General features: G+C 53.6%; 2 protein-coding genes across 6 annotated transcripts in view; both read right to left on the bottom strand.

Annotated features, from left to right (window-relative positions):
- Nucleotides 1–728: 728 nt before the first annotated feature.
- On the bottom strand, nt 729–17,389 carry P2RX1 (purinergic receptor P2X 1). 2 transcript variants are annotated; one of them, XM_060647036.3, is made up of 12 exons: nt 16,475–17,382; nt 7,407–7,554; nt 7,043–7,114; nt 6,531–6,600; nt 6,186–6,282; nt 5,806–5,886; nt 5,405–5,546; nt 3,532–3,659; nt 3,032–3,122; nt 2,539–2,604; nt 2,095–2,196; nt 730–1,981 (listed from the first exon to the last, which is right to left on the bottom strand). In XM_060647036.3, the coding sequence occupies exons 1-12, from the start codon at nt 16,609–16,611 to the stop codon at nt 1,916–1,918; spliced, it is 1,200 nt and encodes a 399-aa protein (XP_060503019.1). In that variant the 5' UTR covers nt 16,612–17,382; the 3' UTR covers nt 730–1,915. The 2 variants fall into 2 exon arrangements, with proteins under 2 accessions (XP_060503021.1, XP_060503019.1); XM_060647038.3 differs by lacking the exon at nt 5,806–5,886 and having other exon boundaries at nt 729–1,981; nt 16,475–17,389.
- Nucleotides 17,390–22,372: 4,983 nt separating this feature from the next.
- The window catches only part of ATP2A3 (ATPase sarcoplasmic/endoplasmic reticulum Ca2+ transporting 3), a 34,824-nt gene continuing 29,481 nt past the window's right edge, over nt 22,373–27,715 (bottom strand). Inside the window, exons 19-21 of one of the 4 annotated variants that reach the window (XM_060647032.3) lie at nt 27,578–27,695; nt 26,955–27,072; nt 22,373–23,895 (exon numbers count right to left, since the gene is read on the bottom strand). In XM_060647032.3, coding sequence (XP_060503015.3) covers nt 23,876–23,895; nt 26,955–27,072; nt 27,578–27,695 — 256 coding nt within the window. In that variant the 3' untranslated portion in view covers nt 22,373–23,875. Of the gene's footprint in view, nt 23,896–23,940; nt 26,604–26,954; nt 27,073–27,577; nt 27,696–27,715 lie in introns of those variants that run through there. The other 3 variants (XM_060647033.3, XM_060647035.3, XR_009614440.3) reach the window with 3 other exon arrangements.

The raw sequence follows: 27,715 nt of genomic DNA, 5'->3' as shown, positions 1-27,715 counted from the left end.
TGGCTTGCGCTGACAGTGCAGAGCCTGCTTGGGATGTTCTCTCTCCCTTTCTCTCTGCGCCTCCCCCTGCTTGCATGCTCACGCGCACACTCTCTCAAAATAAATAAGTAAACTTAAAAAATAGTGAATACAATTAAAAATTAAGTTCCTTGGTTGTACTAGCCACGTTTTAAGTATCCCGTGGCCACATGTGGTTAGCGAATACTATTTTGGGCTGCACGATAATGTTTCCATCATTGCTATTGGACAGCATGGGTCTAGATAGAGCACGGTGATGGGGGGGTGGGGGGGCGGTTCCCAGAGATGCTGCCTGGCCATAAGTCTAGCGTGCAGGTCTTGCCACAGCAGAGCCCCTGGAGAATCCCTCCACACTACCTCCATTCAAGACCTTCCTCCTCTCTTTGGGATTCTCTCAGACCTCCCTCCTGGGACAGCCAGCCCCATTCTTATCCTTGCTGTCATGAGGCCACTTCTGAGGGTATCTGCTTGTCCGAGTGCCAGGCCTCTCAAAGCTGTGGGAGGGGCATACGGAGGACCAGGAAGAGCTCCAATGTTCGGGTACAGTGGCCCATGGACAGAGGTGAGCCGACCTCCAGTACTGCCCCTGCTGGACTGAAGACGTAAATATTGGCTCACCACTGTCTACCAAGAGATGCAGAGGACCTCAGAGATCTCTCAACTCGGCCCCCCACATTTCACAGACGGGGACACCTAGTTTCAGAGAGGGAAAAGTGGGGAAAAGTACAGAAGGCAGAGGTTTGTCCTCATTCCTTTTATTGTACTCCGCCCCTCACTTTCCCCAGACCTTGTGTTCAAACAGAACTGGGCAGGCCTTAGGCGCTGAGGCTGGGACAGGAGTAGGAAGCCCAGGATTTGGCCAGGTCTCCACCCCAACCCGAGGTAGCTGAGTAAGGATTCATGGCTAGAAGGGACGGTCTCAGCCTGACACACTTGGGGAGAAGCATATCCCCATGGAGGTGCTGTGGCATGGACCATGTGTCTGTACTCGAGGGCATAGGTATATTTAGATGGTTGTGTTTGCAGGGCTCTAGCTGTTCAAAAACAGAGTGTGGATGGGAATGGGGTGTGCGTGTAGATGAGTGTGTGTACGGGGGTGTGTACGTGAGACACCACGTGGCTTATAAACACACCGCACACCTGCTCAGTACCTGCATCCGCGAGGCCATGCAGGCCCAGGCTGAATCTGATACCTAATCAGAGGCAGTTCTTGAACTTATATCCTGAAAATGGTCTGGAGTTTGCCATCCTTACAGATCTGTGGCCAGCCCTACAGATTCTGGTTGAGGAGGTCTGAGGTGGGCCCAGGTGCCTGCACTGTCGATAAGGTCCCTAGGCAAATCTGGGGCCAGTAAGAAATGGGGCTTACGCAGAGCTGTCCAATGGAACTTTCTGCAGTATTCTATGTGGTTCAATATGGCAGCCGCTAGACACATGTCTATTTAGCAGTTGTGATGTGGCTAGTTTTAGGAACTGAATTTTGTATTTTATTCAATTTAAGTTAATATAAATTTAAATTGTCATCATGGCTAGTGTCTGCCATATGGGAAAGCATGGATCTAGAGACGTGAGGCAGTGGGGTAGCGTGAGGGCCCAGAGAGAGAAGCACACTTCTCTGACACAGGAGTGTGAGAGGAGCCTTGCCCAGCCCCAGTTGCTCTAGACCAGGAGTGGCTGAGGCTGAGTGAAGCTCCCTTGGAGGTTGTGGAGTTGGGGCCAGAGCCCAGAATTGCACAGGTCTCTCCCAGTGTCCACGCTGAGCCGCAGGCAACCTAGTGTCTGCCTGGCTAAGAGGTTGGAGAGCTCCTGAGGAGACCTCTGTGTCCTGGCTGGGACCCCACCAGGGCCCCCGCCTGAAGCGTCATGCTGTGTCTGGTTAGGAGTCAGGGGCCGAGGGTCAGGATGTCTTCATGTTGTCCTGCAGGCCCAGGGTGGAGCTGGTGGCCGCGGGGTCATGCTCCCCCTGTGTAAGCATTGGAGGGGATAAAAAGTCAGCCCCAGGGAAGCAGCTGGCCCCCCCAACACAGACACGTGGGCCTAAGACCTCAGAAAGGCCCAACTCAGGGATTCTCTTACCGCCCCCGGCCCCATGTCCTCCGCATACTTGAACTTCTTCTGCTTGTAGTAGTGCCTCTTGGGCAGGATGTGGAGCAGCAGCAGGTCACAGAGAACCGTGGCCTGAGGGCAGCGAGATGGTGGATATAACATGGTGGCGAGGACCGAGCCCTCCACAGCCCACATCGGTCCCTACTGGCTGTGGGGGCCTGGCTCAGTCCTGCCCTATCCACACCTTAGGTTTTGAAGGGGGTGGGGGGGATGATGCTCTGTTGTTCTCTCAGGGCATCAAGATCACCCCAGCCCACCTCTGTCCTGCCCCAGCTCTGGGCCTCAGTTTCTGCAGACATACTGTGGGTCTGAGGCAGTGGGGTAGGCACAGTAGGGGTGAGAGACTTGGCTGCCACCGAGATGTGGAGGAGGGACTAACCCCTAGCACAGTGGCCCCGTGATTCTAACACTTACCACTCCAAAGATGCCAATCCCAGAGCCGATGGTCGTCATCGTGGGGATGATGTCAAACTTCCCAGCCTGGTGGCAGGGCCCAGGGAGAGAAGAATTAACAGTCAGAAGGAGCCAGGTAGACGCGGCCTTTCTCAGAAACCCTAAGGCCAGACCTGGGGCAAGGGGCTCCCCATCTGCCCCCACCCCCGCCATCAGCTGGCCCCACAGACTGCTCCCCACAGCTCTAGCTCTACATGGGGACCCAGCTGCTGGTTAGAAGCACTGGGTTTTGACCTTGGCTCTGCCTCCCTGGATACAGGGAGGTAGTGGAGGAGGTGAGGTCACAGACTGGAAAGACCTGCCCTCAGCAGGTATCCGGGTCCATCTGTTATTAGAAGTAAAAGTACCGAATGAAGCCCAGTCAACTTCCCGTTGTCCATAACCGTGGACACCTAACAAGCACTCATGGGAACTGAGATTGTGTCTCTGGCTGTCCCTCGCACCGGACACTCACCTTGCCATCCACGAGAATGTCAAAGCGAATCCCAAACACCTTGAAGAGGTGCCGGTGGTTGGTCCCGTTTTCCACGAAGTGCCTGGCAAACCTTGGGGAAAGGGTGAGGTTGCAGAAATGAGTGATGGAGAACAGTTTCAGGTCCAGTGTTCTCAGAGCTCAGCAGGAGCCCTCAGAGGTTTGTGAGGACAGTCCCATGCCCCCCAACATTCATTCCAGGAATGCTGTGTTCCACCTTCACCCTAACTCCTGAGGTCGGCAATTTCCCCTGCCAGCCCTGGCCAGGCAGGCCTCAAAGGGCGGAGCTCAGGCTGCCAAGGTCCTGTTCCCTGTGGGCTCCCTGCTTGGCCAGTCCCAGGAGAATGGGAGCTGCCCGGCTTCCTCTGCTTCCTTCCTGGGCACACTTGCTTGGCCTCAAGGGGTTCTGGGACCCCAAGGAAGGGTGCACCGGTGGGGTCCTGCACCTGAAATTGTGTGCACCTGTTCAGGGGGACAGGCACCTGAAATTGAAGCCTGGAGACAGGTTTTTCTCCTCATACAGTCCGTGGAACTCGTAGATGGGCTTGCAGTGCTGTACCTGCCAGTCCAGGTCACAGTTCCAGTCAATGGTGATGCCTACCACGCCGCCCTGCAGGGACACGGGTGTTTAAGATCCAGGATTTCGGGATCAAGAAACTCCTGTCTTATGCCGATGCCAGCAATCTCTTGAGTGGGGCGGGGGGTGGGGGGAGCATTTTTTGTTTGTTCAGGAAGAGACTTCGAGAAGCTGCTTCAGGGTGAAGGTCCTGTCAGTTTCGCTGGCCCCACCTCCCATCCATCACACTTCAACTTTCCGATGGTTTCTAGAACACACCAAGTTCTTTCTACCTCAGGGCCTTTGCACATAAAGTTCCCTTAGTTCCAAAAGGCTGGCTCTTTCTTATCTTGTGGTCACCTTCTCTGAGGGGTCTTCCCTAACCACACCTTCCAGTCTCAAATGTGTGCCTGTTATTCCCTCTGTGTTTTCTCCTGGAACATTTGCCAGTTTGAAATCATATATTTATTTCGTGTGATTATTAGCCCATCTCCTCTAAGACTGTATGCTCCATGAAGGTGGGGCTGGCTGTCTCATTTGTCACTGACTCCTGAGTTCCTAGTGAAAGTCACAGCATGGAAGGCAATCGTGTTGAATAGTGAGTCTGTCAAGACCTGGGCTAGGAAGAGAAAACTTGAACAAGTAAAGCTCCTCTGGGCAAGGCAAGAATCAGGGACACGCAGGGTTAGGCTGAGCAACAGGAGTGCTGGGAAGGGGTCAGAGTGAGAGGAGAGCTGGGCAACTAAGCAGGAGGCAGGTACACAGGCATCTGTAGATGATGGGGAGGGGTAAGAAGTGCAGGTGACGGGGAGATTTTAGGGACAGGGAGGTCCAACATTCAGCTTTCGGGTGGCATGTGTTGCTCCAGTGTAACCCCCTCCAGGGTTTGGCAAGCTGAGGCCAGAGGGCCGAGTCTGTCTGCGTATCATCCGTGGCTGCTTTTGCCCTACAGCAGCTGACTTGAGTGATTGCAACACGGTCCATACAGCCTGTGACGCTGAAAATACTTACTCTCTGGCCCTTTAAAGAAAAAGTTTGCTGGCCCCTGTGCTAGACGTGTTGTGTGTGTATGTGTGATATCACAGAAAATAAGCTGATTTCCTGCCCTAAATGGGCACTTGCAGGAGAAGGATGATAATGATCACGTGGGAACATGTACGGGGGGGGGGGGGGGGGGGGAGGGGGTTGCCACATGCCAGGCAGCACTGAAGTGCTGTCCCACGTGTGAGCTCACTTGATCCTCAAGACAACCCCCCTGAGCCTGGTACTGTTATTGTACCCACTGTGTAGGTGCAAAAGCTCAGTCACAGTCAAGGTAAAAGACTAGTCTGAGGTCACATTGCTCGTTAGGGGCAGAGACAGGATTTGAACCCAGTCAGATAGGTCTGCGCTCCTTATAAGGTACTGCTTCTCTCGGAGCCCCAGGTGACTGTGCAAATTCCAGCTTCTGGAATTCCCAGGAATCCTGGGCAGGGTGCAGGATTTCTCAGGGCCATGGGTCATGGAATTCAAGCTGCTTTTATCTAATATTTAAACAACAGTGTGACCTCAGCAAACATCCAGGTGATAAGATCTGCCCACATCCAATCATTCTGGGTGCCTCCTCCGTGTCAGGTCCATGCCAGGCTGGCTGAGGACTCAGGCCTGACCCTCAGGAGTGCCCAATATTAGGGAATAGATGCATATATATACTCAGCCCTCACCAGAGAGGCTGGAGGGGGGCACTACCTGGGACTTAAAAGCCTTCATTGACCTGATGATCCCAGGACCCAGCCTTCCTCACTCGCCTGGCACCATACCTTTTCAGCCAGGGTGCTAAAATTCTGTCCTGACTCTTGTACCACATAGCCAAGCTTGAAGACGGGGCACAGTGGGTGCAAGGCCTTGTGATAGAGGCAGGTCCTCATGTAGGCCGCATCCACCTCTTCCACCAGGTTGCGCCTATAATGGGAGTGGAGAGCATCAGTGGCCGCAGAACGCCAGCTGGGAGGTTGCCCACCATGCCCCAAAGCTCTGGGGATCCGTCACAAATTCCACTAAACCCCGCCCTTGGAGACTAAAAGCAGCCCACCCGAGGGGCCCAGCTCAGGCTTCTGTCTCCAGAGTGAAATCAGCAAGAGTAGAAGGTGACAGAGACAGTCAAGACCAGCTGGAACAGCCTCGAGGGGCTCCTGCATTTCTGCCCCCTTTTCCCACAAACCTGTTGACCTTGAAGCGTGGAAAGCTGATGCTGTTCTTGATGAAGAGAGTGAAGTTCTCGGCCTCTTGGAGAAGGGCAGGGCTGGAGGAGACTGCACTCACTCACTGCCCCCTCCCCAGGAGTCCCCCGTGCGCCCACCAGAGTTTGTCACGGGTGTGGGGGTGTGATAACCTATGGGATCTTCCTGTGGCCTTGGCTTTGTGGGAGATGGGTGTGCTGTAATGACCAGGGGCCAGGGGGATCATTGGCTTGGGCCATACAGATGGGGTAAGGGTGGGGTTGGAAGAAGGCAGGACAGATCGTTTCCAGAACTGGATCCGGATGCCCCTCTGCTTGGTTAGGGAACCTGCTTCTAGCTCCCTGGATGGATAAGGCATTACCGTGGGACGTTGTCGTCCACCTCCACGGGACACCAGCCAAAGATCTCACATGTCTGCACGGTGTCGTTGAAGGCCACACACTTGCCTGTGCGGATACCTGGAACAAGGGAGGAACCCGTGGGTGCTCATCCCAAGCTGGGGATACAGAGGAGGCCCCTCATCCACAAGAGCCCCCAGTGATGGGACACCCAAGAGCAGAAACCTGAGGACAGAAATGTGTCTGGGTCTGGGACAGGGTAGGCCAAGGCTAGGATGGCAGCAAGGGAGAGAGCAGGAAGGATCTGCTGGTGGAGGAAGCTTGGAGCTTCAGGGCTGTGCAGGGGGACAGGAGGAGGCTGAGCTTACCTTGGGCCTTCCTTTCTGCCTTCCCTGGGGTGCAGCCAGTGTCATTTGTGCATATGCCCCCTTCCGGGTGCTAAGGGAAGGGAGAGTTGCTGGTCCTAGGCCCCTTGGGTGGGTTCTAAGAAACTCTCCTCTCACCCCCAGGGCCCTAGGGAAGTCGTGGGGCAATCTTGGAGCACCTTGGGGTGAACTTTGCTTACAGCTTCCTCCTCCCCCCAGACCCCTCCCAGGACCCTTCTGGGCTCATGTCCAGCTGCCCTATTACCAGTGTCAGCTGGCAGGGAACAGGGACATTAGGGTTTGGGGATTGGGTGAGCACGGAGGCTCAGCACCTTGCTTGACACACAGCTGGGAGGGAAATCTCGGATTGTTACTTCGTGTGAGTCTATGCCTAAAATTTCACCACTGCAGTCTCCTTGGGAATCCTATCTTCAACCCCCAGGGGGACCTTCTCTTCCATGTTATTTTTCCCTGGGTCCAGGAAGCAGGGAGAGGGGATGGGTAGCAGTCCTCACCTCTGCACAGTAGCCTTGAACCTGCCGGGGGGTTGCAATGAAATTCGTCATGATCACAAAGGAGCTGTCCCCCTGGAAGTGAGGGGCAGGGGAGGGGAGACCAGGGCTCTGAGTTGGGAGAACAGCACCCCCCCAGAACCCAAGCACTGCCCCAACAAACCCTCAGAATCCACATGATACCCAGCGGCCTCCATAACAGATGATGGCAGAGTGGGATGATATAACAACCTGTTTTTGGTGGTTAGGGAAGCTGAGGCCCAGAGGGAGATAGGAGCTGGACTCGTCCCATCTGTTATTGGACAGAGTCCAATCCTGCTCCGAGCCAGGCCCTGTGGGTGGAAGGTGTATCCCTGAGCCAGCTCACCTGGGCTGGGAAGACGTAGTCAGCTACATCCCAGACTTGGGGGCCCAGGCCTGGGAGCTGTGTCACGGCCAGACCCTTGAGTTTCACAGACACGCTGCTGATGAGGCCACTTGAGGTCTGGTAGCCTTTCTCGTAGACAAACACCCACCTGTGGAGTGTTTTGGGGGTTAAAACGACCAGAGCTGTGCAGAACCATTCAAAGATGGCATGAGGTTACATGGGCTTCTGCCCTTGCTGGCACCAGCTAGACATGTCAAATCCTTTGCCCTCCTGTCTCCAGAAGCATCTCTGAGCCACTCTTTGCTCCTAAAGCTAACATCTTGGGCTGGGGGCAGGAGAGCCTCACCTGCCTCCCTGAGCTGGCCTGTACCTGAAGTTCCACCCTGCTTTTCCCTGGGAAAATACTAATTCCCAGGGAGGAGAACCGCTGAAGGACTCTCTCAGATCCTTTTCCAAGAAGCAGGATTTTCTGGGGCCTGGAGGCCAAGCTTCTGAGACCATAATCCTTATGCCAGAGTTCTCCTTCCTTCCTAAGATTCTCCCACTGAGACCTAGCAGAGCATGATGGCTGAGAACCTGATATTTGGTGCCCAAGAGCCTGCATTGGAACGCCAGCTACACTACCCATGGCTGTGTGATTTGGGATAAACTCTTCAATCCCTCTATGCCTCAGTTTCCTCATCTGTAAAATGGGAATAATAATAATAGTACCAATATTACTTGTTGTGACTTAATGCACATAGATCACTTAGAGTGGGGACTGGCAGGTGCGGTAAGTGCTGTAGAGACATTAGCTATGATTATCTCAGCCACGCTGGGAGCCCCTGGCAAGGGGGACTGGAAGAGAAACAGAGGGGGGCAAGTGGCCCTCCGAAGAGCTTGTGTTATCTGGCTCCATTTGAGGCCTTTGTGGGAGTGACTCAGGCTGGAGGCCTCCCAGCTGTCTTGGGACATTCTGGCCTTCCCTTCCAGCATGAAGAACCCCTGTTGTTTTAGGTTGTTCACTTTCCATCTGGGAGGTTCAATGAAATTTACCTCCGTCCTAACCTTGGGGGCTGGAGGGTGGGGCACACAACCAAGGCTTGCCAATCAATGTTCCATCGCCCTAGCAACAGTGATGGGTCTAAAGATGGACTCTAACTGTTAAAAACTGAGAACAAACTGAGGGTTGATGGGGGGTGGGAGGGAGGGCAGGGTGGGTGATGGGTATTGAGGAGGGCACCTTTTGGGATGAGCACTGGGTGTTGTATGGAAACCAATTTGACAGTAAATTTCATATATTAAAAAATAATAAAAAAAAATAAAAAATAAAGAGAAAAAAAAAATAAATTACTTCAAAATAAAAAAAAAAAAAATAAAAATAAAGATGGACTCTAAACCTGGGGAGTTTCAGCAATGAGGCCAGGGTTTTTCTGGGAATTACTGGTAAAGAGACATCCTTTCTGCAGGATAGCAAAACAATGTAGCTATAAGACCAAAACTAAGGTTAGGCATTTTGCTACCTCACAGAGAGAGTAAACCTGAGAATGAAGCCAACTTAGAGGAAAGTCAGGCCAGGAGATGGAGAGGGCAGCCTCCTGATAATGGTTGAGCTCCTGGATCTAGCCATGCCTGAGGCATGTTAAAAAAAATTTACTTCTGGACTTTTCTGTTATATTAGCTAAAAAATTCCCTTTATTTAAGCCAATTTGGGTTTGGTTTCTGTTACTTAACAACTGAGGATCCTGGGTATGCCCCATTTCCTTCAGGAGAGACTGCATGGAGATTCAGGGTAACTGTGTGTGTGTGTGTGTGTGTTTGTCCATGTGTGGTGCCCGTCAGAGTGTGTAGCTATGTATCTCCAGGGGAAATCTGTAAGCACACCTGTGGCTGTGTCTGACTGTAGGCAGGTATGTTTATATCCCCTTCATCCCTCACCTTACCCTCAGCCCACCTGTCCAAGCAGAGCTCAAAGCCTCTCTCCTGCGTCCCAGAGCTCAGGCCTGGTAGCAATTCTCTGGGCATCTTAGTCCCAGAGTCAGTGCTAGCTTTTTGGGGGCTGTCTTCCTGCCCCAGGGCCCAGAAGTCATCCCACCCGTCCGTCCCTCTCCAGTCCCATAGTCCATTCTTCATCTTCTCTAAGTCCCTCCCCCAGCCTGGCTCTGGAGGTGCCCCCAAGCCTAAGCATGGTCACTGCTGCCCCCTGCAGGTCCCAGATGGAAACAGGTGAGGCATGACAAAGGCCTCGAGTCCTCAGTGCTTCCAGCCTCATCAGGGAGAGTTGGGGACATCACCTACTGCTACCCTCCTTAACCTCTTTCCTCCAGGGACGATTCTGGATTAATGCCCAAGCTCAGAGGAGCTGTTGGGGGTGATGGGGAGTTGCTCCATGTCCTGATCCCCTATAAGAGGGTCACAGGTCTCCCTCTCTGCAGCCCCCATCCAACATCTCAATAGAATTTCTCTCTGGGTCCAATACCAACTCCTTACAGTATAGATGGGGAAACGGAGGTCTGAGGGAGTGTCCTTCCCAAGTCAGGGGCAGACCCCAGGCTTGAGGTCCCGGCCCAGGTCTCTGCCCCTCTCCACTGAACAGCCCAGCATCAGCATGTCTGCTAGGAGGCAGGAGAGTGGAGCCACACCACGGCTGTGTGCAGGGGCTGATACAGTCACTCTCGGCTATGCCCGCCCCCGTGGACTGTCAATCCTGGGGGTAAAATGGTAAAGTCAATCTGACATCAATGACCTCGGTTCTGATAATAATGGATTAACCGTGGCATCAGCCCCCCGCACCCATGCTTACCTTGACCTGGCCTAGCTGTCACCATCAAGGGGGTCTGATGTCAAAGACATGAACATCTTCAGAAGTCCCTCCTTTTCCAGACATTATCTTTCTCATTCTTTCCACCTCATCCTCAGCAATACCCTGTCCTGAGTCTTTTCTCCGACAGCCCCTCATGGAAGACGGCACATAGTGGACTGGCCAAGAGGGACTGGCCAAGTGCCCCCCCTACCCTCATCCCCACCCCCACCCCCAGGGAATAGGAGCCAAGATTAGGGTATCGGCACTGCTGCTTGGCAGCTGTGTGACTTTAGCCTCACCAGGCTAAGGACAAAACCTCTCTGAGTCCTGGCTTTCTCAGTAAAAGAGTTGATGGCACCTACCTCAAAAATGCTGTTCATTCAACAAATATGAGCAAGGCCCTACCATGCACTCAACTGTGGGCTGGGCCCCAGGAAGAAAACAAGTCTAGGTGACTAGGGGATGTTCTCATGAGTTCTCTTTAAGGAAATGACCATGCAGTAGGCATGTGATAAATAATTCTCTTATTTTCACTGTCTCGAGTCAGTGATTTCTCTCTAAATGTCCATCTGCCCCCATGGCCCTGGCTGCCATCCTCAGCCCAGACAGAACCTCGTGCGAGCTGTCACAGATACATTGTGTCCCCAGATTTTTATCCCTACTTCTGCACCTCTCCTGAGAGATCTAATTCCACACATTCATTTAGTGATTCAACAAATACTTATTTGTTATTTATTCACTGTTCTAGGCACTAAAAATACAGAAGTGAACAAAACAAACCAAAATTCTGCACTCAAGGAACTTACATACATGTCTACATGGCCCACTGCTTTGTGACACACATTCCTTCCCTGTTTCTTGGTCCCTCACCCCAGATATCACACAGGCACCTCAAACTCAAACTCAACCCTTTGCAAAACAGGCTGGCAGTTCCTCAAAAAGTTAAACATGGAATTACCCTTGACTCAGCAATCCCACCCCTAGGTATGTGCCCAACAGAACTGAAAATATGTCTGTATGAACACTTGTATACAAGTGTTCACAGCAACATTATTCATAAGAGGCAAAAGCGGAAACAACCCACATGACCATACACTGATGAATGAACAAACCAAATGGGGTATGTCCATACAGTGGAATATTATTCAGCCAGAAAAAGGAATGAGCTACTGATACATGTTACAACCAACATGGATGAACCTAGTAAATATTATGTTAAGTGAAAGAAGCCAGACGGGAAAGGCCACATATTATATGATTTTATTTATATGAAATGTCCGGAGTAGGCAAAATAGGCTGTAGAGAGAGAAAGAATGGAGGGTGATTGCTAAGAAGTGTAGGCTTTCTTTTTTGGACTCGTGAATATTTTGTGGACCTAGATAGTGGTGGTTGTACAACTGTGTGATTATACTAAAACCACGGAGTTGTATATTTTTAAAGGGTGAATGTTATGGCATTTGACTTCTATCTCAAAACAAAAATTCAGTGGGACCAACCTGAATGCCTCATGTCCCCACCGAACTTGCCCCTCTGGTGCCTTCATCTTGGAGGACGGCACCATACCTACTGTATCCCCCTCAAAGCCCAGGTATCATCCTCACACCCTCATTCTCCATTATCCCCACATTCTTTGGGGCAGATGCCAAGGGAACTTGGGCATGGGACGGGAGGGTAGGTTGTGGCTGGTGGGACACGAGGTGTACCCATAGACTGTAGGCAGCAGTTGACCAGCCCAGGCACATGCTATGGGGCACAGAAGCCTTGGGGAGGGCTAAGACCAGACTCCAGGCATGAGAAGGACTGAATTCACAGCTGGGACCCATGCTGAGTGTTCAGAGGTTAATCAACCTGCAGTCTGCAGATAAGTCAGGCTGACAATTTGTGTTTTTAAACATTTTTAACGAGGCATTTTTAATGCCTCCTCACAGCTGCCCACTTCTGGCCTCCACCCCCACCCCAACACCTGCCTGCCCTGGGCCTTCCCCTGATAGACATCCTTCTATGGCTCCCCACTACCCTCTATGGCTCCCCATGTTCCTCAGCCTGGCGTTCAGAGGCCTGGATCAGTGGCTGTTCTCACCCTCCACTTCCTTTCCCTTCAGTTCTCTCATTATCCACAGCCTAATCCTAGTGACTCTTTTGCTGTTCCTTTCCTGCCCCAGGACCTTTGACCATACCTTGCTTTCCAGCATGAGTGCCTGGACCATGTAGTCACACAACCAGACTCTACTAATCAGAGTATCTCATTTCCTTGACCATAACAATTGGTTTTGTGGTAGGCCCTTGACCTAACCCCTGCCAGTAAGAGTTGGATCTGGGACTTTTGCTGGAACTCTGGAAAATGATACAGTCTTATGCCCCAGGGATGGCTAAGCTGGTGGGACATCAGCCTGGAGTTGTTGGGGGACATTTTGCCACCATGAGGACAGAGAGACTGCCTAAGAATGAAGCCCAGAGGATGGCAGAGCGGGGAAGGGGAGAAGATCCTGGCTTCTTTGGAGAACCTAAGTAGGACCAACCTGAACTCCCCACCATTTCCCTGTGGAACTTTCTCTTCCTGTGCTCTCGTCATGGAGGATCCAGCCAGGCCCAAAGCCTGCTTTGATTTTTTTTTTTTTCCAGTTATATAAACCACTCAATAGCCCCACTCTTCACTAGGAACCAAAGAAGTCCTGGCCAACTCATTCTTCACTCCTCATTTTTCCTTTGCCTACCCTGTACCCCACCTTTTTCTCATGGAGCCCAACACAGAAATAGGCACAGAGAAGATGCTGTAGAAATGTCCCTGAATGCATTTTTCCCAGCAATAATTTGTATCTATCCTAATCCCTGATTGGTGTGTTCCAGGATTCATATGAAAATCTTAGAAGCATGTAAAATTCTCAAGCACTCTGTGTGGAGGTGCACAGGGGGTTAGGAAAGCCAAGAACAGGCTTTCCTGGACTATAGCCCCTAGGCTTCTTTGCTCAAGGTGGTTCCACCACTGTGTTGTCTCTTTCAGGAAGTCTTCCCACACTCCTCTTACCAAGCAGCATTCACAAATCCCACTGGGACTCTCCTGTGAGCTGCAGCCAGACCTCTCTCTTCTCCAAACCAGAGCTCTCCAGGCAGGGACATATCCCAGTACACTCTTGTATGGGCCTGATAGGTCATAGATGACAGCCCACAGCCTATATGCTGAGTTCCAGAGAGCGCATCACCACCCAGGAGATAGTTCTAACTGAAAATTAACCATTTAAAAATATTTTAATGTTTATTTATTTACTTTGTGTGTGTGTGTGTGTGTGTGTGTGTGTGTGTGTGTGTGTGTGTGTTTGAGAGAGAGAGAGGGAGAGAGAGAGAGAGAGAGAGAGAGAGAGAGAGAGACCACAGCAGGGGAGGGGCAGAGAGACAGGGAGAGAGAGAATCCCAAGCAGGCTCCACACTCAGTGCAGAGACCAACTCGGGGCTTGATCTCAGACTGCAAGATCATGACCTGAGTCAAAATCAAGAGTTGGATGCTTAACCAACTAAGTCACCCAGGCGCCCCACAAATTAACCATTTTAATTTGAGCCCAAAAGAGTAACAGCTTAGCTCAGCCCACTGGGGCCTCAGGCCCACTTGCTCGCTCCACTTGCCATGGATTTCCCAGAAGAGTGTGACTGATAGAGAACACAGCCTCAGTTTCCCTCCTCAGAGTCTGTTCGGGTTCTCAGCATCTCAGCCTCTCTGCCTCCATCTCAGTAATTCTCCATCTCTAAGTCTCAGGACCTGTCTCTTCATCGGAATGGTTGTGCTCCAATGTCTGTCCCTCTGTCCAGTTCTGTCTCTCTGTCCGTCCATCCCCCATCTTGTTTGTGCCCTTGTCTCTGGAATGCAGGAGTCTGGCTCTTCTCCCATGCTCCCTTTTGTACCCTGCAGCAACCACAGGACCAGACAGACAGCGGCCTTGGGAAGGGGTGGGGGGGGGGGGTAAGTAAAGAAAGGCCATTCCTCCTCAGGAATGTGCCTGTGTACAATATCTTTAGAGGGGATCTCCCCGCCCTTGTTTTGTGGAACAGCTGGGAACTTGAAACCTGAGATAGTAAGACCAAGTCCAGGCTGGTTTCCATCTCCAGCTGAGTGGTTAGCAAAGCAGTGGGCAGTGGCCAGATGAGGGTGCCAGAGACAGCAGGAGTTGGACGTCTGGGCTTGTGGGTGGGGTTGTGGGGGGGTGGGTATCGTAGGACACCCTGCCTTCCTCTCTCTGCTATACGCTTGGGCAAGTCGGTACCCCTCTCTGAGGATGTTTCCTTTCCAGGATCTCAAGGCCAACTTTGGAAATTGCAGCTGGATTCAGAGCTGGTTCAGCCTCTTTCTAGTTGTGAGATCCACACTAAATCACTCATTGTCTCTGAGCATCACCAACACTGAGGAGGCCACATCCATTTGGAAACTGAGTAGACTGTCCTTGGGAGGGAGGAAAGGAAGGAGGGAAGTAGGCAGGTCCCTGTTACTAGAAGTATGTGTTCAGGACTGAATGGTGGCTTGGGGCATATGGTGCAGCTAGGGGTGGGGTGGTGGGAGGGGAGGACTGTCCCTTTCCCTCTGACAGGCTGTGACCAACACACAAGAGGGTCCTGGCGCTGGTCCCAGTGCTGACCTGAAAGCAGAAATAGGGAGCCACGGGGGTCACAGTGAGGACAACCGTCTCCCATCTCTTTGGGTGAAGGATGGGCTGGGCCTGGGTGGGCAACCTCTCTTTTCCCTGGAGGATCAGGAGCGCAGCTAAGGATGAACTTTTAAGCCTGTCCTGTGCCTGGCATCATAGCATCAGTGCCTCACTGCAAAGTTCTCAGAGCCCGTGTGAGGTGGGAAAGGAGAAGGCAGCACCAAGTCTTGGGGGCAGGAGGTCTCAGTTCTAGCTGGGACCCACTGCTCCTTTCTGGAGGAGCTCACATGACATTGCAGATGTCAAACTGGTCTGTGAGCAGCGGGGAGGCAGAGGCTGAAGGTATCAGAGGCCTAGGTCCTGGCTCTGACTCCATCTGACCAGCTCTGAGACCTTGGGGGCCAGATGGGGGTAGAGGGAAGGCTGTTTTGGATAACAGAGGCCCTGGAGGGCCCAGAGAGATATGGTCACTGTTTGGCCTCCTGGTCAGCCTGCCCTGGGCTCCAGTCAGCAGTCCTGGTTTGGTCCCACAGCAAAAATGGGGATATGGGGAGCAGAGGGGCAGGGCCCTCAGAATCACAGAGCAAAATGATTCTGCCGGGCATCCCTCAACCCCTCAGCAGGAGCTGAAACCCTTTCAGTGGCCCTGGGGCCTTCAAGAACCCTTTGCAGCATCACTGTGAGTGGACATGATGATCTCCCCACCTCCACACACATGCAGGGACGAACACGTAAGGTACCTAGCCACTTCAGCCACAGGACATGCACATGTGGATACCCAACCCCAGGGACACACCCAGTAGGCACATGCCCAGACACATGAGAACACATGCATCCACACAGAGCTTTAGGTACAACACAGATACATACACCACACACACACACACACACACACACACACACACGTGCTCACACAAGCACACACATGGGTAAGCCCCTGCCAGGCCTGTCTTGGTTTCTGGGACAGCAAGACTGATTTTAAGAAGATGGCCTTTGCACAGTTCCCAGGACAGCCAGACTGCAGGGGACTCCCACCTTACTTCTGCCTCAGCGGGACAGGTCTCAAGATGCCCATAAAGGAGCAGTCATCCCTGCAACCTGATGTGACCTCCAACCTCTGCCTGACATGCCACCGTTTAGGTGCCAGGTGTTCTGAATTTGGAAGTTTCTTTGCTCTGGGGGTCTCAAATATTGCAGGATGCCTCTAATTTAGGCGGGGCAGGTGGAAGCAGGGTCTTTCCCTCTTTGGCCTATAAAATGGGGTGCGGCCTCCATCTCTTAGTAGTGGCCAGCTTGGCTGGGTGGTCAGAAGTAAGACTTGGATGTGGTTTGCTGGGGCCCTGGCCTCCAGCGCCACTCACCACTTGAAAGACTGTTAACAGTGAGTCAGTTCCTTAGAACCCAACGGCTTTGCTTCTTGTTCACCATATGACCCAGAGCAAGGCTTCCCTTCTCTACCTTAGTGTCCCCATCTTGACAGTGAGTTATCAGGCTTCCATTCTTTCCGAATAGCATTACAGTTTGTCACGGAGGATGACAACCAATGGAGAGAAAGAGGGGCTCGTTGGGATCCTGGGGGGCATCCCCGAGCCTGGAGAAAAGGCCCAGGTTGGGAGCTGGTGCAAGAGGGTGGCAGTTAGGGGGCCCAGACTCACCCGATGACGTAGACCAGAACCACGAACTGGATCAGGCGGAAGACGACGCCCACCTTCTTGTTGCGCACGAGCACCATTCGGGGAGTGTCATACTCAAAGAAGAAAGCAGACAGCTCATCCTGGAGCCGCTGTGCCATGGTGGGCCAGGCTAGGGGCTGAGAACTGAGCGCCTTGCACAGCCTTTGCTCTTGAGGTGAGACCACCGTCAACGCCCACGTCTACAGTGGAGCTTCTAGGGGTTTCCTGGTCCCTTAGGAAGGGTAGGGCAAGGCAGCTTGGGGCCAGAGGTCAGGAGTCAGGGGTTAGTTGGAGGCATTTGGATTGAGAAGGAGAATCCTTGGGTGGTCAGAGCAGCTCTTGGCCCCTGGCAGGCAATGGACTGTGGGCCAGCCCTGTCTGTGGACAAATAAATTCCCAAAGATGGATGGGGGCGGGGCTAGTGGGGCCACCCAGGCCCAGCCCCACTGCCCCTCCTGGCTCCGCCTCAGCCCTGCTGAGCCTCCGGAAACAGAAGCTGTTGGCAGGAAAACCACAGGCCACTCGTCACAAGGCAAAGATAAAGCTGTCAACCCCCAACGAACCTGGCAGAACAGAACAGAGCAGGGCCAAGGGCTTGGGTGGAGTGGCCTCAGGCTGAAGCCCTCCCCAAACCGGGGATCCATCCCCACATCCAAACATCCTTCTCACTCTACCTGTGCCCCCAGGTGGGGAGCTCTGTCCCTGGGAGGTTTGCGGCCAGGAGAGCAGAAGAGGACGTAGGACATTTCTGGTCCAGCTACCTGATACTTCCAGAGCCTGTGACAGGACCCCCACCTCTGTCCTTGTAGACCACCTTCCATCCACCTGTCCGAGTCCAAGCCTGGCCTGTGCCCAACCAACCTTAGCATTGGGCTGGCATCTCTATAGCTTACCTCTCCTCTCCCATCACCTGCCCTGTCCTGTCCTAGCCAGGCCTCCACCTCCCTGAAACAAGCAGAGGGAGGCAAGTGCCTAGAAGAGTCAAGGGCCACATCAGTTACACATTGCCATTGGGCTCCCTCAGATGCATCCGGGTAAGCCTAACAGCAGACGGCCTTGGTTAATATCCTTGGCTTTGCCACTAGCTGCCTGTGAGGGCTTGGGTAATTTGCCTCACCTGTCTGAGCTTGTGTCCTTATCTGTGAAATGGGGATGATAATGGATTTCTTTCATAGGTAGAGGCCCTAGCCAGGTGAGTCCCAATAATGCTGAGGACAAAAAAAACAAAAACAAAAACAAAAACAAAAACAAAAACCAGAGGCCACTATTGATCTTGGGGTACAGCCCCTCTGTACCCCTGTCTTCAACCCCAGCTCAGGGCAGGAATGCAAGGCCCCAGGGACTGGGATGGGGCAGAGGCCTCATGTTGGCTTTTGGAGCCAGAGGCCTCCTCCGACCCCATGCCTTGTTTTGCAGATGAAGAAATGAGCTCAGAGAAGAGAAATGAATTGCCCAAGCTCACCCTGGGTGGTACTGGAGGCTTCAGCTTGAAGCAGGAAGGCCTTGCTGGCTGCCCCTCAAACCGGGCCAGGTGTCCTTGGGACTTCCTCTAGAGGTGGGAGTTGGAGGCTGGGTGTCCCAGGGGTGTGGGGCGCTCCCCTGCAGTCCAAACTGCCTCACCCTGAGGGCTGATAAGAGTCTTCTTCATGGCTGGGAAATTAGCTGGGAAATTGCTCTAGTCAGGGAACCATACCCAAGGGCTGGAAATCCCAGGTGTGCCTGAGCAGAGCTGCTCTCTGGATGGCAAAGGCCCCAACCGAGGGCAGGTCCGTGGCCTCTTGCAGCACCCTGGGCCAATCCCCCTTTCAGACAGATCAGTCTCGCCAATCTCAGACTCAACTGTGTGTCCAATGCCACCGTCAAGCGGGGCAGGCCAGAACCATGTCCTGGGATTTTCTAAGCAAAAAATCCAGAGATGCTGGGAGCCAGACCTAAGGGGATCACATCCCCTCGGCCTGGTCTTGATCCCACATAAAAGGGCCTATTCTCTTTCCAGCTGATCCCGTGGCTCTTGGAATAGCAGGTCCCAGGACATGAATTGCTTGTGATGAAGAGCCGGGGTGGATGCTGGCATTTCCCGAGCCATCTTTGTATCCCTCTCCTCCCATGATTCCTGGATATTAAGGAGGGCAGCCGGCACTTAGGTGAGGGGAGGAGGAGGGGGCAAGGGAATTCAGGCAGTCATCCTCCAATCTGTATCTGCCCTTTGGATACCATCACCGTGACCTCCTCCACCTCCTCCTCCTTCTTCTCCCCTCTCCCCCGTTCCAAGGAGCCAGCCTTGCTGACAGACAGATGGACCAATGGACAGATGGCTTCCTTTGCCTGGCTAAATTTAGTGGCCGGTGGGGTGCAGAGGGGGCCTCTGCTCATCCTGGAGGCCAGCCCAGGCCCTCAAGGGGTTTCGGCACAAGGCTCCAATGGGTCTCCTTAGCTACTCAGACACCCTTGTTTGGAGCACACACATCTGCTCCTGTTAGAGCCTCAGTTCTGACCCTGACATTCAGAAAACAGACTGTCATGGAGGATTATTTCACTTGAGGTTTTCATATCTAGAGCACGCCCCAAAGAAAAAGAAGTAAAAGCAATTGCATTTCTCTTCCCAGATCTCTTTTTTCCTAGTAACTTTGCCAGAGTAAGAGAGGCAGCTGATAGGATCAATGCATCTTTCACTGGTTCTAAAATGCATCTTTCCATCCAGGACTATGTTTTCCCGCCCCTGCCCCCACTCCAGCATCCCCAGGGACAGACATCTGTGATTGTTCTAGGCATTGTGGGGAGCAGGGGTGGGCAGGGCAGGGGTCAGAGTTTACAGGGGACGTGGTGCTTTCACACTCCACAGATTTTATTTAAAACAGCCCTGTGATGTAAGCACCGAAACCCCCATTTTACAGATAAGGAAACTGAGGCTCTAGAAATTGAGTGCCTTGGCTAAGTAGCTCCCTTGCTGGCCAGTGGCTGGAGAGGAGGCTCCCCAAAGTCTGAGAGCTTGGCCCAGAGCCCACCCCGAGACTCCAGTATTTGAGAGCTGCCAGACCTTATAAGCCCAAAGGCCAAGTGGCTGGCTCTGGTATTGGGCCAGACCTTGTAGGGAGACAAAGCAGTGCTGCCAAGCCCTCAGCCCCAAGACAGCCTCCTCTGCCTGGCTAAATTTAGCCGCTCTATGGAGTGTAGAGGGGGCCTGTGTCCGTCCTGGAGGCCAGCCCAGGCCCTCAAGGGGGTCAGCACAGATTCCAATGGTCTCCTTAGCCATTCAGGGTCCCAGAGTTGCAGGGATAACACCTCTGCTTGAAGAGTTCAGGCCAGTCCCCACACTGGGCCCGTCGGTGTCCCAGGGCTCGCTCAACGCCACTCGACTCCTTAGATGATGGCCAGAACAGGGCCCTGGGCCAGTGTACAGACACTGTCAAGCGGAGGTTGTAGGGGACACTGCCAGGCATTTATGGGGAGGCCACAGCAGGGGTCCTCATGGTTGGCCTCTCCCAGACCTTGCACTGCTTCTCTGGCCTCTTCTAACCTCCCCAGCTGTGGGCCATGACCTGGCCGGAGCCCCTTCTCCCCAGCATCTGAGACATCACAACCCTCTGGTTCTCCTCCATCCTTTTGAGTCATTTCCTCTTGGTCCCCATCCACTTCCTGCCCCTGGAATATGGGGACTCCTTGGGCCGACCTAGGTCCCTGCCCCCTAAACACTGAGCGCTCCTCGGGAGGCTTGTCTCCTTGCCTCCTGATGTTGCTGAAACTTTTACACCCACATGGCAGCCACGTGCCCACCCACCTCCTCGGGCTCCTACCTCTATCTTTTCTTCTAAATCCAACTGTATTGAGGAGTAACTGACATACAATAAAATGTACCCATTTTAGGCACAGAGTTTGATGAGTTTTGACAAATGCATGTAACCCCCACCCCCACCCCTGTCATCTGTCACCTTAGAATGTTCCCTCCTGTTCTTTTGCTGTCAATCTCTCCCCAACCCCCAGCCAATTACTGATCTGTTTTGTCACTAGATTTGTTTTGCTTTTTCTAGAATTTCATGGAGGTGGAATTGCACAGTATGAGCTTCTTTCACTCAGCACAAGGGTTTTAAGCTTCATCCATGCTGTGGCATATGTCAATAGCTTGCTCCTTTTTTTCACTGAGAAGTATTCTGTCGTATAGACATACCACAGCTTGTTGTCCTTCCCCCGTTGATGGTCATTTGGGTTGTGTTCGGTTTGGGGCTGTGATGAGTAAAGCTGCCACAGACAGTTGAGTTCAGTTCTTTGTGTGGACGTTAGGTCATTTTCTGATTTTGTACCTCCATTTCTCCCGGTACGGCCCCAACGAGGTCTCTCCTACCCCTGTGAGGGGTGTAGCATGGGAGGCATGGGAAGCACAACATGGGCCAATGGAGGGGGCAGGAAAAGGCCACGGACATTTTGGCAGCTGCCATCCCTGAGCCAGTGCAAAGTGAGCCGGGGCTTGCCCCAGAACTCCCTCTTGGGTGAGTGGCTGTGAGGTAGGAAACCTCTGTTTACCTTGGCTGCTCCATCCTGACCTGCCAGGCTCCATGCTGTGGGCTGGCGAGGCTGGGTTTGTGCAGGCTTGGGTGGGGGCAGAGGTGAAGCCGGCCTGCCCATGACCTCCAGCAGCTGATGGAAGTCCTGGAGCTGCCCTGTCTCCTAAGCAAGCCCCCCAAGCCCATCTTAGCTCCACACTCTGCCTATACATCATGAGGAAATCAGCTACATAGTCAGGCTCTCAGAGTCTTGGGGATCTTTTATCCGTAAAATGGAGCCCTAACCCCTGGCTTGGCCCATCTCAAGGAGCTGGCTGGGCACCCAGGGAGATGCAGAGTATGCAGAGGTTTGGGGATCTGAGAGGTCCTAGTGATGGACCACGCAGAAGGAAGCATCCTGCCCATCCTTGGCTCCAGCTGTGAGCCGTGTGCCAAATCTTGCCCTTCCCCCCACATAAAGTCTAGGAGCTCCTAAGGGCCAGTCATGGCTGGCTTCATGGATGTGTGCTCTAGGCAGATGCACTGGACCCCATGCTCAGAAAGGCCCTGGTCTTGGTTTTAATGCTCTGCTGTCACTGTTATGAAACTCTTACTTTTTAAACAAAGGGCTCCGCATTTTCATTTTGTACTCAGCTCGCAAATTCCAAAGTCAGTCCTGTCTCTGGCTCTGTGGGCAGGGCCTGATTTCCCTTCCCAAGGCAGCTGGGCAAAGGATTAGATACAGAAACTTCATGAATGAATCTTCCCTACAGAGGAAGGAAATCAGGGAGATGGGGACGCACAGCTAATTCCTTTTGCAGAGCCCCTGCTCCCAGAGGGCAGGGTCACTTGGGTGAGTCAGGAGTTAATATCAAGCAGCCTCTCAAAGGCTCTTGGACAATGTGACCTGAAGGAAGCCATGGAGAGGTGCCTTTGAGCTGGGCTTGGAAGGGTCAGAAATTGAAGGCATCCTTGGGGTTCAAGGAGGGCAAGGAAGCAGAGCGAGAAACCTCAGGGAGAGATTCAGGACCCACAGAATAGTCAGGGCTGGAGGCCCCTGATATTTAGGTTCCAGGCCTAGCCCTGCCCCAGACCAAGTCATAAACCCCTCCCAGCCTGTTTCCTCACTGATGACATGTGAGTCTTAACATGTGCAGGGGGTTTGAACACATGCACCAACTATCAAGTGCTGTCCCTGTGAGGAGCAGAGTTGTGTCTCTGCCATTTGGGAGTGGCTGGGGAAGTCAGTGCCTTATCTCAGAGGAAGAGGGCAATCCCTGGCTGGCAATGTGGGAACCCCAGACCTTGACTCTTGTTCCCAGAGGTGAGGTGGGTATAGCTGGTGACAGCTCAGGTAGACCCATGGGCAGATGGTGGAGCCACTCATTAGGAAAACAGATGGTGATGATCCTCCATTGCCCCCGGCACTCAACCTTTATTTCTCTACCAGCTTCACGTCAACAGGTGGGTTCAGGGCCCTCCCACCGTCCCCCACCTCAAGATCTCCCTTCCCTTCAGCAGGACGGAAGCAGAGAATCTCTGTGGGCTAGTGCCCAGGGGAGCCCCGCCTGACTGAGAGAGGGGAGGGAAGAAAGGTGTGGTAAGAGGCCACAGAGCCTGGAGCCCATTTGTCTGCAAGGCAGGCTAAGGGCGCTTTTTGATTCTGGGGACCAGGACAGGGATGTGAGTCTTGATTTACACATAAAAGAATCACTTGGTATACTCTCCAGGAGGGGTGAGGATGTACATTGACCCACTGTTTTCTTCCATGCCTAATTTTTGCCAGAGGGGCAAGAGCCGAATTAAAAGAACATTTATGTCCATCAAACGCTCTTTTCCCATCATCCAACATGATCCATGATGGACACACATTCTTCCAGCAATGAGGGAGGGAGAGTAAGTGCTGTTGGGTAACTAGCCATTCTTAGTGACATCCTTTCAGCTCACGGATATGTGGGGTTGGAGGTGAAGAGTGAGGCCAAGAGTCTAGAAGACTCAGAATCACCCAGCCATGCAGACTGTGGGATGGTGCACACAGGGTTGAGCTGAGAGGGCACAGTGATCAGGTACCCAAGGATGTCTGGGGTCTTAGGCACCAGGGACATGGAGGGCAAATCCAGCCTCTGCTTGGCAGACTGGACAGCAACGAGACTTGGCATGTCTCATTTGCTTAGGACAGGGAAATCTCAGTCTGGGAGTGTCCAGAACTGAGGCAGCCGAGGCAGCCAAGCCAGCTGTCTCCTGGGAAGGGGATCCTTACCCAGCACCCCCGCGCACCGCCCCCCCCCCCCGCCCCACTACTACCATCTCCCTCCCACTGACCCTTCAACCCCCTGCACATATAAACAGTAAGAGGCTCAAACCCTCACGTGCCAACTTTGTGGGAAAAGAGCAGAGTGGAGGGGGGTTGTCTGCCCTCACTGTGCACAGCTGGGCCCAGATGTCCTCCCCTTCACCGCCCCCCGTCCCGCTGACCAGGCCCCAGACCAGGCACTAAGTGAGAGGTCAGAGCTAGCAGGAACTCCAGGAGTCCTCCATCAGTACAGAAGCACCAGTGACCAAGTAAAATGCCCAGCCTCCAAGCAAGGGGGTGCCTGCTCCAGAATGTGCTCATAGATCTGGGGGTAGAGGCCTCTGCATGTCTGGATCTGCTTCCAGCTCTGGCTTCTGGGCAGGCCCCTCCTAGGCTGCTGCTCTGGAGCCGGAACGTCAGGGGTGAACTTCCCAGGAGAGTCCCAGAGGCATGAGTTGCACAGCCCCCATGCATATGGAAGCGAGGACAGAGACCCTCGGCAGGGCCCAGTGAGCAAGCGGTGAGCGTGATGGCAGTGTGGGGAGTAGGAGTGAACACTTGGGCATCATCAGGCTGAGGTACGCACTGGAGACTCCACTCTGTTCCCAGCACTCACTTCTTGTCCTTTTCTTCTGGAAGAAAGACCCGAGAGTATGCTGAGATGTATGTGTGACGGTACACAGCCAGACTGGTTCTGTCTGGCCCCTCCCACCGTCCATTTCTCTCGGGACAGCTGCATTCTCCCGCGGTATCAGTCAGGGGACCCAGTTCCACTGAGTCTTCTGATGCCGCTCCACGTATCCAGCTGCTGCCCGGGCACATTTCCCTGATGCCCCCTGGGCCTCCTTCACTCCACATGTTCTATCAACACCTCCAGCCCACTCCAGGGCGTATTTTCCTCTCAGTTTTCAGTTTGGGGAACCACTACCTAGCATGACGACATCCAGAAACTGGTGGCATGAACTCTTTGTTCATCCCACAGACTCAGGCTTGCTGAGTTTACCACCGATGTCTCTCGAGTTCTCTTCCTCCTGCTGCCCCGTGCCTCAAGTCCTCTCAGCCCTGCTCTTAGCCCCCATCTTACCTCACCATCACCCTCCTGCCCCTGGCATCACGTTACAAATCCAGCCTGTCATCCCCTTTGATGGCTCTCCGTTGCCTTCAGAATAAAGTGCAAGCCCCCCTCGCATTCTGGACTCTCCCAGATCAGCTCCTCTGGGCCTCCCTTCCCCTCGGTCTGGCCCTTTGGCTTCTGCCTGACAGCTGCTCAGTCACACCTAGGTATGGCCAAGAGATGGGGCAAGAGGACCACCCCCCCTCGCCTACCCCCTGCGGATGACCCGGCATCCGCAATTCTCCCCAGGACACATCCCTCATAAATCATAGGGAAGCTTATAAGTATCAGGCCTCAGTAAAACTTCCCTAAAAGGCCACCAGGCTGGCTGGGAATGTAACAGGGTCCCCTCTCTCACCCCTGCCCCATCCGGCTTTAGAAGGCCCAAGGGACTCTGCAGCCACACAGGACAGAGCTATCTGGGCTTGTGGCAGGCACACACCAGGCCACCTCTCAGATGTGGCTGCAGGTGCCCAGCCTGAGTCTTTCCTGTGGGCCCCATAGCCACTCCCTACAGCAGGGTACCGCCCTTTCAAGCCAAGCCTCACCAGAACTGTAGTCAACATCTCAGGTTAATGGTGGAGGTGGAGGTGGAGGTGTTGCCCAGGACCAGTTCGCCCTGGGCTGGGACTCAGTGTCTCCCCCTAGACCAGCTCAACACAGCTCATCAGCCTCCCTGCTTTGACCCTCCCATCTGTCCTCCATGGTTACCCCAGTCCCTTCCATGCTTCTACCCTTCTGTGGCTCACACTGCCATGAGGATAATGCCCAGGGTCCTTACCTTGGCATTCGAGGCCCTTTCCACACTGTAGCCTCACTTCTCTACCCTGCACTCTGAGTCCCAGCCCCACTAGAGACGCCAAGCCATGCTAGCCCAGCCCTTTCACCCCCAAGTTCCATCCTCCCCGTTTGAACCTCTGCTTAGATCTTGTCTCTTCTGGAAATCACCTGCAACCCTTAGCCAGCAGGGATTGCTTCTTGCCTAGCCCTTCCAACCTGCCCTGTCCTGTTAGGTGCCTTCCCTCCTCTCAGGCCAGGAAGCTTCCACCATGTGCCAGCCAGTGCCGAACATAGGCTTTTCCCCATTGGCCGAGAAATTTTCTCACTTCTAAGTTTTCTCAAGAAAATGTGCTGAACTCCTTAGCAGATATGGCTGCTAGGGAAGGCTCTCAGGGAAGACAGAGAAACTGCCCGAGCTGCCAATGAGGCCTGACTTCCCAGGTGAGATAGCGTGATCAAGGCCGGCCAGCAGAATTCCTGGTAGGTCACCTCTGTGCTTCAGCCAGAAATGGAGAAGCCCTGGGCCCCCAAGGGTGGAGTTTTAGGTGACAGTCCTACTTCTCCTTCTTCAGCTCCCTAGGAGTGTCCACGGTGGGTGGGTCAGAAAGAACCGTACTGGGGGCAAAATGCTTTGTCTGGCTCCCGCTACCTCACCCGTGGGTCCCAACAAGGCCTTGCTTTGGCTGAGCACCTACTTCCACCTCTAAATGGTCTGGTCACACTATGGACAGACCTGTGGTGGGCCAGCTTCTCCAGAGAAAGAAGGCCAACTTGTTTTAGCCTCTTTAATAAGATAAAATGTTTACAGCGTCTAGGAGGGTTGGCCAGTGTGAGACAGAAGCCGATTGATCGCCTTGGCCCCTATGGAATGACAAGCACGTGATCTATTTATAGCCCTCCCCCCAACTCCAGGCTCCCTCCCCTGGGGCCGTGACACATTCCTGCCTGAGATGACCCTCAAGGACCCAGCTGCTCCAGTGCAGGCCTTGGGCTATAGCTGGGACTAATCCAGACCCTCCCTAGCAATCTGGCCACAGGGCTACTGCCTTGGCTCAAACTCCCAGGAACAGGGAGTTTCTCATCCCTGCCTTCTTCCATTTCTAGGCAGCTCTGGCAGTGAGAAGATGGTGCCTCCCTTGTCCTTGGGAGGTTAGAATCACCTACTCTCTCAGGCTCCTCCACCAGCAGAAGCTGGCAGATGGATGCCATGCCCCAGCCTCCTCCTCTAAACACTGCCTCCAATGCTGACCCTGCCATTCTTCCTCTATTACTGGATCAAGGCAGACCCAGAGCTGTGAGCTTAGAAACAGAGAACGCCCTCTTCCACCCTCCTACAAGGTAACACCAAAGAGGCCAATCCAGTGTGGTCTGGGATCCTGGAGGTGGTCAGTGGCTGCCCACTCCATGCCTGGGAGACTGCCCTGAGAATATCTGCATTAAGACAGGCTGGGTTCAGAGAAGTCAGAGGCCAAGGCCCAGAGAAGGGCACACTGGGCCTGGCCATGCAGGGTGGATGGCAAGTGAGGAGAGGGAGGCAGCATGGCCCTGACTAGTGATCCTGCTGGCTGTGCCCTTGTAGCACAAGACCCTGCAGGTATCATGAGTCATAGCCACCAGAGCAGAGCCCCTTCTTGTCCTCTACTTGGTGATCCAAGAATACTTCTTTCTCTGTATAGACAGGGAGGTTGAAGCTGGCACCAGCCCGTTGCCACCTGGGAGCAGAGGCAGGCAGGGAAGCGGGCAGGGAAACAGACTAGAGGCAAGCAGGGTGGGGAGGGTCTGGGGCTTCCTACTCACCATCCACGTGGTTCCGGGACAGGTACTTGAGGGCCTCATCAAGCAGGATGACAGGCAGAGATATCTGGAGCACCACTACCCACTGGCGCCCACTCAGTGGGGTCACCTGGAAAATAAGCTGGGGAGTGGGGAGGTTTGGTTAAGGGAAGGACTTCTCATGTCCCCGCGATCCACCTGCTTCATACACCTGGGCTGCAATGGACCGGACATGAGCAACTCCAAGATGCTCCTTGAGGTCCCACCTCCAGATCTTTGTCCACTCTGTTTCCCCTGCCAGAAGTGCCCTCCCCTGCCCTTAGCCAAGGACCAAATCCTGTTGGGCCTGTTGAGAAGTGGGAGGCATTCTGTACTGGGGAAGAGCATAGTGTTTCCTCCTGCCCTAGCCTTGGGAAATTCCCCAGAACAAGAAGTCTGGTCTCCACCTCTTCTGTTCCCCAAGTCTGAGGGCTCCTGAAGCACAGGCTGTGTGCACCAAGCACCTTCAGATCTCCCCACTCCCAGTCCTCCAGGCTTTCCATAGCAAAAGGGTCCACAGAGGCCCAGTGACCAACCCAGGGCCAGAAATGTTAAAGGAAGGTTTGGACCCTGTTGCAGAAGGGGTTTGGAGTCGGGCAGAAACTCACGGGCAGGGGTGGCACCAGCAGGATGAGGAAGTGCAGGGCCATGGACATGGCCACAGCTGCCAGCAGCCAAGGGTTCAGCCAGGGTGGCATCCGCAGCAGCGACTGGTTCTCCGAGACGCTGCCAATGGTACAGGATAC

The sequence above is a fragment of the Panthera onca genome, chromosome E1, assembly GCF_046562875.1.
Source record: "Panthera onca isolate mPanOnc1 chromosome E1, mPanOnc1 haplotype 2, whole genome shotgun sequence".
Taxonomy (NCBI): Eukaryota; Metazoa; Chordata; class Mammalia; order Carnivora; family Felidae; genus Panthera; species Panthera onca.
Note: the sequence above shows the minus strand (reverse complement) of the source record. Positions and strands in the feature narration are given on the sequence as shown.

Coding starts and splice junctions, on each gene's coding strand:
- P2RX1 (XM_060647036.3), bottom strand. CDS start 16,611: ATGGCACAGCGGCTCCAGGATGAGCTGTCTGCTTTCTTCTTTGAGTAT. Junction 6,601..7,042: donor TTCAAGGCTACTGTGCAGAG/GTGAGGACTGCT, acceptor CCCTTCCCTTAG/CACCCGGAAGGGGGCATATG. Junction 2,605..3,031: donor ACATTCTCGTGGATGGCAAG/GTGAGTGTCCGG, acceptor CCCTGCCACCAG/GCTGGGAAGTTTGACATCAT.